At 44.2% G+C, this 11,593-nt stretch overlaps 1 protein-coding gene across 1 annotated transcript; it reads left to right on the forward strand.

Moving 5' to 3' along the window:
- Positions 1-5,576: 5,576 nt before the first annotated feature.
- CGA (glycoprotein hormones, alpha polypeptide) lies at positions 5,577-10,987 on the forward strand. Its single transcript, XM_050950200.1, has 3 exons — positions 5,577-5,676; positions 8,984-9,168; positions 10,910-10,987. The coding sequence occupies exons 1-3, from the start codon at positions 5,577-5,579 to the stop codon at positions 10,985-10,987; spliced, it is 363 nt and encodes a 120-aa protein (XP_050806157.1).
- The last annotated feature ends 606 nt before the right edge of the window (positions 10,988-11,593 follow it).

The raw sequence follows: 11,593 nt of genomic DNA on the forward strand, positions 1-11,593 counted from the left end.
CCATCAGTCCCTATGCTATGTAGTCCCTGGGAGGGTGTATTGAAATGCTCCAACATTCCCAAGTAGGTATTCCTTCCTGTCAGTTTTGACTTTGCCATCAATCTCTTGGCTGTCTTTACTGATGTCTCTGCCTTCCTGTTTCTTTGTGGGACGCAGGGGAAGGTGTCTTGTGCTCACACTCCCATTTGGCACTGAAATGTTTGAATCCTGCTGCATTCAGTACTGTTGCCCATTGTCTGAGCACCCTGTCTCAGGTTTGCCATACTTTGCAAAATCAGCCTTTGACTTCTTTATTATAGTTCTTTCCAGAGTATCCTCCAGAAATTATATGGCGGGCCATGAATGCTCACAAAATTAGGGTTGAGGTGCGGGAGCAATGAGGGCTCTGGCTGGCGGTGCAGGTTCTGGGGTGGGGCTGAGGATGAGGGGTTTGGGGTGCAGGAGGGTGCTCTGGGCTGGGACTGAGGGGTTTAGAGGGAGGGAGGGGGATCAGGGCTTGGGCAGAGGGTTGGGGCATGGGAGGAGGTCAGGGGTGCAGGCTTTGGGTGCCACTTACCTCAAGCAGCTCCCAGAAGCAGCAGCATGGCCCTTCTCCAGCTCCTACATGGAGGTGTGGCCAGGCGACTCTGTGCACTGCCTCATCCGCAGGTGTCGCCCCTGCAGCTCCCATTGACTGCGATTCCTTGGGGCGGGGGGCAGCATGCAGAGCCCCCTGGCTGCCCCTACAGTTAGGAGCTGGGGAGAGGACATGCCACTGCTCCTGGGAGCTGTGTGGAGCCACAGCATGTGTGGAGCAGGGCAAGCCCCAGACCCTGCTCCCTGGCGGGAGCTCAAGGGCCAGATTAAAACATGGCCCGCAGGTTGTAGTTTGCCTATCCCTGTGTTAAGGGGTTTTGGACCAATGAATGACAGAATCATTCCATTCCAGAGAGCACACACTAGGCAGTCAGCCCTAGGAAAGGAAAGCGGTGGGACACACCAAGCCCAGTGCCAGGGCAGGGAGCAGCCCAGAGAGCACAGAGGGAGGTACCATGCAGCCCTTTGAGCTCCCAGCACCCCTGCTCTCAATGGAAAGCTCCAGCATCTGGTTCGATTTACACTGGAACAGCTCTGGAGCTTGGCTGATGCCCGTAGACATTTGCAGCCAGTGATACCTGCCAAAAGCTGTGGCAAGGGTTTTCGGGAGGCTCATGTGGCTCAGTATGCCAGAGCCCATTCTTGACATCAAACAGGGAACACTTTCACACTAGTTAAATTGGGGAGTACATCTTCAGTGTCTGTTGATGGGCACTGACTTCTTTTCAGTGCTCTGTTAAGTCATTTTGGATCAATGCAGACCCTCCATTTACCTGAAAGTTCTCTCACTATTACTAGGTTGCTAACCCATGCTGCACTAGTTTCAACAGGTACAACAATGGCTCTTTGCAGACTTGCCAGTTTCTTCTACAATGGCTCCACCAAGGCTAATGCTATTCTACATTTTGGTAGTCTCATGGGCTGCATTGGCAAGTCTATTTCTAACTTCAGCTTGCCCTCGGTGTCCACCTCCTTGAAATATGTCTTTATACTCTGTTAGAATGCTAGACAGGGTGACTGTTCTCCTTCCTCTTTCATGGTGAGGATATTCTGGTGTTGTATTGTGATCAAATTCATGGTTTGCACTGCCCTGCTGCCCAGCCACAGTGTACAGGTAGTACTCCTATACGTCAACTGCTATAAGCTGCAAATGATAATGTCTCTTGTTTCATGGTTTTTTTTTACTGACAGCCCACATTTGCCTCTGGCCTCAGAATGCTTTTATTGTAGACTGGCCATTGCCACCATGTTTCATGTACTACATACTGGGTAATAACATGAGATGACTCCATGTTTCTAAAACTAAACTGGCTCTGTATTAGGAATAATATTTACAGAAATGCTGCAGCTGTGTCTAGCATTCTAGCCATGTGCACAGATTGGAGGAGGCGGCACCAAGAAGCCAAACTCTTCCTTCTTGCAGCATGTGCTGCTTCTTCCCAATTCCAGGCAGGTTGTTACACCTCTCACCCCTGGTGCACCACTTATGCCAGAGCTTGCAAGAAGCAGCCTTACAGTTTCTTCTGCCATGCCTGTGCTAGGAGGAATCCTCACCCAGCCAGATACTGAACTTCAAGCCCTTTTAGGATACTCTGGCCCTTTTAAATAGTGCAAAGGAGCTAGAATGGGATGAAGATCTCATCCTACCTCTTTTTATAATGCTGATTTTATAAAACTGTCTTTTACATATTTTACTGCATGGTTTTGAGCACTGCTTCAGCTATACTTTAATTTCTTGTTATTTGTTTTGATGTCTTTGACTATTTGCTCTTCAAAGTTCACTTCACTCTGCTAAGTTCCACCTTGCATGTTGTCTGTTTAATTTTTGTTCCTTTCTGGTGCCTTCATTAGGTTTGGATTGCCATTATGTGGCAGTTACCTGTCATTTACCTCTATTCAGCTCAGTGGTTTGAGCATTAACTTGCAAAACCCAGGGTTGTGAGTTCAGTCCTTGAGGGGGTGCAAGTTGGAGATTGGTCCTGCTTTGAGTAGGGGGTTGGACTAGATGACCTTCTGAGGTCCCCTCCAACCCTGATAATCTATAAACTTCCTTTCTGCTGTTAGGGCTATGCTTGCCTTCTGTGACTATAAGGGGATGCTTATATAACCTGCATGAGAAGTCTAAGGGCTTTAATTTCTTCATTTTTGGATTTAGTGTTATTTTGATTGCCTTCTTATTTTTAGAAGATCCCTTTAGCTAAAAGTTAGTGTCCCAGTGCTAGTTTTTGGTATGATCAGGGATCATTATCATTTAGTAGCAGCGTTGATAAAGAAAAAGTTTAATACAAAAAGTTAATTGATTTAGATTTTTTTTTTACTGCCTATGCACAGTGAGCTTTTCTCTTTAAAAATTCTGTATGTATTTAGCTCACAGGCTTAGACTCTGATTCTGCAACTGGATCTGCTAGCACAGACTCCAGTGCCTGAGCTTAGCCCAGAAAAGTCAGTGGGGCTCTGTGCAGCTGCAGGCATCTGTTCTAGAGGTCCCAGCTGCAGGATTGGTGCTGTAGTGTGAATACATGACAGTGGAATAATTTGGATGTAAGAGTCACTCAGAACCCTCCGACGGGAGTCTACAATGGGAATGAAGGATCCATTGTTGTAAGCTATTGGGTGTGTCAGTTGTAAAGAGACCTGAAATGAAATAGTTAAACTGAAATCTGGTTGAGCCCTGTTAGATCAAAAGAGCACAACCTTTATTTACTATCTGACCAGATTGCATTAGTTGTAGAATGTAGTACTTTGCTCTCCTTTATATAATACTTTTCTCCATGGACTCCATTATCTCAGCACAGGATATAAATAACTTCCATTCACTTCAAAAGGAAAGGTCTAGGTCTATCCATTCTAGGAGAGTTATTTTAAAATGGGTAATTGCCGCTATAGCTTGTTTTCTGAGATAGACTGGAACAAAAGTAAATTTAGCTGGGCTGACTGGCCACATTTTGGTTGACAATGCAGTAAAGAAGTTTAGTGCTTGAGAAGAAAGTTTGCAGACCTCCTGCTAAAGATGCTGTGTTGAAAAATGGCCAACTGATTTACAATAGCTGAAATGTTCAGCACTGTAGATTCTATATGTATAGTGCAGATTAGCACAAGACTAACATTTATCTTTAGTCCACCTAATGTTTGAAGAAGTATGCAGGACCCTTCCATGTCAAATGACCACGACTCTGAGATTGGACTCTGCAAGAGAAAATCAGCCTGAATTTTGTCATAGGAATTGCCTTGTTGGATCAGGTCTATGGTCCAGCTAGTCCAGTATTGTCTCCAGCAGTGGCCAGTAGCAGGATGCCTCAGAGGAAGATGCAAGAAACCCAAAGTACTTGTCAAAAAGTTTCCTGCTGATTGTTTGTTCCAAAATGAGTAACCTTTATTAGCATGGCACACCTGAAGTTAGGATAGAGAGAATATTGAGGCTTCATTTTCCTCTTCAGTGAAGGTTTAAAAACACCAAACAAACTACAGGCCAGATAAGAAAAGCATTTTGGGTGAGATTCTGTGCTGTGCATCTGAAAGCGCTCACAGCCGAGAGGGAGGGGAGTTATGGTGGTCGTCTCAAGGCAGCCCCATTTGGAGCATCCTCTTGTGGCAGGCTGCAGCATACCAGGTGCACCTGCATCAGTTTCTCTCCTTCAGAGTCCCCAGAAATAGTCCCAACAGTTTTTCCAAGTACAAGTAGCCCTCATAGGGTTCATTTATTACAAAAGAAAGTCCTGTGCACATAAACCATAACCCAAGCCCCATAACCATAGTCCAGACAATCCATCAAGTAGAGGTAGAGCCCCAGCAAAACTCACCGCACCTCAACTCACCACACCATACCTTCAGTCCCCTTTGGCCCTCCAGCTTCACCTCCCCAACTCTGAGAGCCAGGAGGCAGCTGTCTGCCTTCAGCCCCTGCCGCTGTCTGCCTTGAGCCCTCTCCTGCCTTCTCCATGGCTCTCTGGGTCAGGAGAGTCAGCAAGATAGCCCCTCCACTGGCTTCCTAGCCCTCTTCGGCCTTCTGGCACTGGCTTTGACTCAGGCTAGCTCCTCCACTGGCTTGCTGATAACTTCCCTCTCTTTCCAGGGAGGGCCTGCAGAGAGCTTTCTGCTCTCAGCAACTTTCCCAGGAGATCTCCTCCAGTCTCCCGACTGACTTTCCTCAGGGCTTCCCTGGATCTTTTTTAGCCCTAGGTGCTGCTCCACCCTCTTAATTGGCCAAACTGACAGCATCTGCTCTGGCATAAGGGAGCCAGACCTGCTTCATCTGCAGGGGCCAGCCATTCTGTGACAATAACTTTAAACTACCTTTACCTCCTTCTGATGCTGAGCTGGTCTTGGGGCTGGAGAATCTGCTGGTATAACTTTGAGAGCCCCGGGGACTGTCTGATTGATGGCAGCATGCCTCTGCTGTGCTGCCTGGAATCTCTGCCTACCACACTGCTCCAACCTCCCCGGCATGCCATCCTTCTGCTCCCAGCCTCACCCCCTGCGTGTCACCTCTGCCTGAGTTTGTGGTGCTCAGGAGGCAGCCTTCTGTGGTGCCTGCACCAAGGGAAACCTCTCCCAGATGGATATAAGGCTTTGAGGGTCCTTTTATGCTGCTCTGGCCCCTAAGGACTCAGAGTAGGGGTGAGAATTGGACCCTTAGCCTGAAATTTCATGTGCTAATTATGCAATTATTTTAACTGAAAATTCTGTCAAGGTTCCTTATCTTGGTCAGACTACAGATATTTGCTTCTCTGTTTTCCCTGAACCTACCATAAATATCAGCCAGTTATAGCTTTTATATTTTATGTTTGTGTTGACATCCAGAAAAATGTATTAAAAATACAAAAAGAGAAACTATTATTAAGATGATGATGATGTAAAGCTGTAAAATGAACAATGGTAAGTACATTGCAGTTTCTAATCATCATTCCAAATAATGTCTGTAGCTGATGGTGTTTCCAATGACAATAATGCAAGAATGTTTGATGAAGACTTTGTTTGTGTCTGTTCTTTGCAGAAGAATCATGGATTACTATGGGAAGTATGCAGCAGTCACTCTAGTCATGTTGTCCGTGTTTCTGCATATTCTTCATTCTTTTCCAGATGGAGAGTTCCTCACACAGGGTGAGCTACCTTTAAAATTCAGAAATAACAATACAAAAATCAGATGTGTATCAATATAAACATTAATTAAATTTCCACTCACTGTATACTGTGGTCATAAATCTTATCTGCCAGGTACATTTCTTGGCATGCTAGACTGTAAAATGAACATGAAATGAAAATATAATGCTATAGTAATATATTATATTCATTTAAATGCCACTATATACATTGCATCTAACACTGAGACATCTCTTACCACATTGTTCAGTTCAGAGTTTTACAAACAGAAAATCCTCTTTGTTCAGAGGCAACTTGGGCCTGGTCTACACTGAAAAGTTACATTGGTATAGCCCCATGGGTTAAGAGTGTGAAAAAACCAGGTAGCTGTACCAGGAAAACTCTCAGTGTAGACATAGCTATGTTGACGGAAGAGGGCTTCTGTCACCATAGCTAATGAGGTGTGTTCCTACATCCCTTCTATCCATGTAGGCTACGTCAACCCTACGGGGCTATGCTGGCACACATAATCTCTGTAGTGTAGACATACCCTCCATCATGTTTTTCATTTTGTGAAACCAACCCAGTCTATCCATCCCACACATATGACTTTTGCCCACTTCACCTGCCCTCTACCCACTAATCCTTCTCTACTAGGACAATTTCTATCATTCCAAACTTCTAAGAAGCTTCAAGCTGCTATCATTATTAAAAACACTCACTAAGCTAGTCTGCCATAAAAATATTTCCTTTTCTTCCCCCAAATGCAGGATTTTCCCCAAACATGGGATTTCCCCCCAAATGACACTGCCCTCAGGTGCTGGTGGGGAATATTAATTCCTGAACCAGAGCAAGTTGAAAGTCTACTTGTGACCCTTCAGGGCTACAAATGGCAGTTTTATAACATTGGAAAGGGAAGAGCCAGGGCTTTTCATGATAACACACAGCATATGTGTCTATCTCTTGTAGATCCCGGGATAGTGGATTTTAAAGTCATTATATTTTATAGAAAAGCTATTTTAGGTCAGTTTTAGAGTATTTTAAATTTGTTATCATTTTTTCTCTCTCCCTGAGTCCTGTGCCGTTGATCTCATGCTAACTAACGCACCCAGGGTGAGATCCTTACCCCTGCTCTGGCCCTCATGTGGGGTCAAATGACCGACACCATGTAAAAAGGCCCTGACTCAGGAATCTGGTAGAAGAGTCCCCGGCATAGGCATTGTGGAAGACAGCAGTGAGGCTGTCTCCCAAGGCTTGCTCACAAACCCTGGTGTAAAGACCCTGCTGAGGGCAGGGCTGACAGCATATGATTACACTGCACACTAAGCCCAGGTCTGTGGGACCTGGGCTTATGGACTTGGTGTTTCCAAGCTCATACTTGAGCGTCCACACTGCATTGTAAACCTGGGTTTACAGTTGCTGTATTTGAGTCTCACAACTGTGCTAACAAGTATTGGGGGTAGCCGGGTTAGTCTGTATCCATAAAAACAAGAAGGAGTCCGGTGGCACCTTAAAGACTAACAGATTTATTTGGGCATAAGCTTTCGTAGATAAAAAACCTCACTTCTTCACATGCTAATGTGTCCATACTGCACTACACAGCCCTTCTGACTCAGGTCCGCGGCCTGAGCTGCATCCACCTGCAAAATAATGGTGCTTTAACCTGAGTCCCAGCAGGACTTGAGCTCTGACCCCACCCCCCACCCTCCTCCAGCAGGGTCTTATGACTTGGGTCCTGAGTGCTTGTTGATCTGAGTCAGACTGATTTGTGTGTGACTAGAAGAGGGGTGTTAGCTTAATTCTGAGTCAGGGCACAGATTTGGTGTGCAGTGTGGACATAACCAATGTGGGAGGAATGTGTCAGGGGCAGGGTCACAGCATGGAGCACAGTGTTGTGGAAATCCCAGGCAGTGCTGCAGTTCACAGGGAAGCCTGAGGAGGCAGCTGTAATTTTAAAAGACCCCTTCTGCGCTACTTCCTGGGCTGTGAGCTCTGTACTGCAGTTCTTAGATACATGTGCAGCATGGAACCTGACCTCTGGACTTTACCTGGGGAGGTTTATAAAAATAAGACTCAATACTCTCTACAACATTTGTAAAATATTTTTTCTGTATAATATGTGGTATGTTTATGCCCTGATTTATCAAGGGCCAAATGCAGAACAACACTTATACACATGCTCAATGTTAAGCATATACTTAAGTCCAATTGACTTCAGTCTGGGATGACCACATTACTCATAACTGGCAAGGAGGATCATCCCAGATGAGATCCAATTTCAAAAAGGTACTTAAGCACATGCTTAATTTTAGGCACATGATTGAGTTAATCCCTGCTCAAGAAAGCATTTAACCACATGCTTAACCTTAAACTCATACTCCTGTTACTAGGGATTATGGGTGTCTCAGTTTTTGAGTGCTCAACTTGCTATGCTTAAAGAGGCTTGACTTTTAAAAAGTGGGGAGCATCTGCCCTCTGAAAATCAGGTTCCTTTGATGAGTCTCAGATATGTAACAATGAAGATACCCAGTAACAACAATCACTTTTGAAAACCTTGGCAACAGTGGTAAAAACTGTTCATTATTGCCTTAGATAACTAATTCTCTTAACAGGGGGAATGTCTAAAGCAGGGGTCAGCAACCTTTCAGAAGTGTTGTGCCAAGTCTTCATTTATTCACTCTAATTTAAGGTTTTGTGTGCCAGTAATACATTGTAACATTTTTAGAAGGTCTTTTTCTATGTCTATAATATATAACTAAACTGTTGTAAGTAAAGTAAATAAGGTTTTTAAAATGTTTAAGGAGCTTCATTTAAAATTAAATTAAAAAGCAGAGCCCCCTGAACTGGTGGCCAGGACTCGGGTAGTGTGAGTGCCACTGAAAAACAGCTTGCGTGATACCTTCAGTGTGCGTGCCATAGGTTGCCTACCCCTGGTCTAAAGAATACTGCAAATACTGTGATAAAACCATTTAGCCACTAACAAGTTTTTAGGGATGACAACTGTATATACTCACCTACAACCCACCTGTAAAGAAAATTAATGAGAAACATGGAAAGGAAGCAATACATTTTTGAGTCTTATCTGGAAAGATGCCATGAATGTAGCCTTGCAAGTTGTGAGTATTCCAGAGCTCCAAACCCTCGACAGAGAAAATCCTTCTTTCTGTTGTTAGATGATAACTGGGGATGACCAGCGGCATAACCCATGTTGTGCTTTTTTTTTTGTCTGTTAGTGAAAATAAAAATCTAATTTCAAATCGGCTATGGCATATGAGGAAACATTTCAGTGGCTTGTTTATAGTTTCTGTTGCTTATGTATTTGTGATAGGTTGTCCAGAATGCAAGCTAGGGGAGAACAGGTTCTTCTCAAAGCCAGGAGCTCCCATTTACCAGTGCACAGGATGTTGTTTCTCCAGGGCTTATCCCACTCCCATGAGATCAAAGAAGACAATGCTCGTTCCAAAGAACATTACATCAGAGGCAACATGCTGTGTAGCAAAAGCCTTTACAAAGGTGAGGACAAGACCGAAACCCGTTTAAGCTTGTTTTATGATGCAACATAAATCAATGAATAGAGCAGAGTATGTTCCTGCCATAGGGCATTTAACCACCATTTGAGGAAAAAATCCTAGATGCTTACGTTCTGAGCATCTGATTTCTATTCTTTTAAAGAAATTAGCATGTTAAACATTAGATAAACCCTGAGGGCCAGATCCTCAGCTGCGGTGAATAAATTGTTTGCATTCCACTGATTTCTATAGTACTGCAATGATTTATACCTTCTGAAGGTCTGGCCCTGATTTTTTGCCCTTCTCCCAGGTTATTTATTTATTAATTTTTTTTTGGAAATTCCCCTTGACATGCAACATTACCCTAAATACCACATAATTGGTGTTTGACTCTGTTTGATGTGATTTCCCTTGCCTATTCCCTGCATTGGCAAGAACTATTCTGAGCAGCAGGGAGACTGGTCAGGACAAGAAATGATTATTAAGGTAGGGTAAAAAATAGTACCAGTATACCTCCAGTGAAACCTGTTTTTCACCTACCCCTGTTATTTGTAACCCTTTTCCATATACTACAGCCTTAAATTCACCCAGAGGTGTGGGCCTGTTTAAAGCCACCAATCTAGTGAGTGCACAATGGCTGGATAGTTGGCCTGTAGCAGAACTGCACATCCATTGCGCACAGCATAGCCAACCTCTGTGCCAGCTCCACATAGACAAGCATGGAGGTGGTTTTAAGGCCATGAAGGGAGGAATGGAGGTGTGGTACCACTGGTTGAAAACCACTGCTCTAGCTCACCCAGATTATCCTTGCTCCCATTCAGCCCATATACTTTGGCCAAGATTTTTTTTTTAAATGACAAGTTATTCTGAATGTCTCCTTGCTTGGGGGGCCACCTTCAGATATGGTAAAGGGTCTTGAAATTTCAGATCGTGGATGCTTGACAGTTTCTGAAATACAGGCCTCTCTCAGGGTATGGCTACACTTGCACTTCAAAGCGCTGCCGCGGCAGCGCTTTGAAGTTTCTAGTGTGGTTGCAGCGCCAGTGCTGGGAGAGAGCTCTCCCAGTGCTGCACGGACTCCACATCTTCAACAGGTGTAGCTCCCAGCACTGCGGCACTGTTTACACTGAGGCTTTACAGAGCTGTATCTTGCAGCGCTCAGGGGGGTGTTTTTTTCACATCCCTGAGCACGAAAGTTGCAGCGCTGTAAAGCGCCAGTGTAGCCATGGCCTCAGATGTGCCAAGTTAGGCACTCAAAATCACTAGGCCATGGCTACACTGGCGCTTTACAGCGCTGCAACTTTCGTGCGCAGGGGTGTGAAAAAAACACCCCCCTGAGCGCTGCAAGATACAGCGCTGTAAAGCCTCAGTGTAAACAGTGCTGCAGCGCTGGGAGCTACACCCGTAGAGGATGTGGAGTCCGTGCAGCGCTGGGAGAGCTCTCTCCCAGCGCTGGCGCTGCAACCACACTAGAAACTTCAAAGCACTGCCACGGCAGTGCTTTGAAGTGCAAGTGTAGCCATACCCAAAAAGTGCTTTTGAAAACCTTGCCTTCAGGCTTTGTGGCTCTGAGCTATAGAAAACCAGTGTAACACATGATTCAGGTGCCATTCCGATACCTATATCTCAAAAGACATTTGTACAGTATCTAGTTGAGAAAAGAAAGGCTTCAGAAACACTTTGCATGAAGAATTTTGTTTTAGCATGTAGTTAATTATAATTTTGTGTGTGTTTCTTTTTAAAAGATTACCCTTAAGGACAACGTGAAGATAGAGAATCACACAGAATGTCATTGCAGCACCTGCTATTATCATAAATCTTAAAGCCTGTCCCATCGGTAGTGACCACGGATGACAATGAACGGAATTGTTTGTTTTTCAGCTTTTATAGCACCTCTGTTTAAAATATTAGGTTTTCTGATCAGGGCATTTTAGTGTATGATCTGATGAGATGTACAGCTGTTTATCTCCTCGTTACTTCATCACGTATCTAACCAAGTTTAATTATTTCCATTAGGAGTGAAATATAGCACTTTGCATGACAAAAAAAGCTTGATCCATTTTTAAAAAAAGTGTGAATTAAAGTATCAATGTTTTCGTCAGGAAAAAGGCAATGTAATAGTTCAAAGCTAAAAACATTTTTGCAGGGGTTAAGTTCCAGGACTTTTGGGGGTGCAAGGGGAAAAGGAATGCATGTCTATTGTTTTTGCTTAGATATATATTTTATGATTTTTTTTTTAAACTTGCAAAGTTTCTGTTATCCTGTTTTCTCTCCTTTTCCTTTCACAACTTCCATTGTAGGCAAGGAACTTGAACCATATAGGAAGCCACACAAAACCTTTATGTAGTGGTCTCTTTCTGTGTCACCTTTCCCCCCTTGTTTGAACTAGTCCTTCTTTGACATGTTTTATTAGATGTAAGATCAGATGC

Source organism: Gopherus flavomarginatus, chromosome 4 (assembly GCF_025201925.1).
Source record: "Gopherus flavomarginatus isolate rGopFla2 chromosome 4, rGopFla2.mat.asm, whole genome shotgun sequence".
Lineage (NCBI taxonomy): Eukaryota > Metazoa > Chordata > Testudines > Testudinidae > Gopherus > Gopherus flavomarginatus.

Coding starts and splice junctions, on each gene's coding strand:
- CGA (XM_050950200.1), top strand. CDS start 5,577: ATGGATTACTATGGGAAGTATGCAGCAGTCACTCTAGTCATGTTGTCC. Junction 5,677..8,983: donor TGGAGAGTTCCTCACACAGG/GTGAGCTACCTT, acceptor TATTTGTGATAG/GTTGTCCAGAATGCAAGCTA. Junction 9,169..10,909: donor TAGCAAAAGCCTTTACAAAG/GTGAGGACAAGA, acceptor TCTTTTTAAAAG/ATTACCCTTAAGGACAACGT.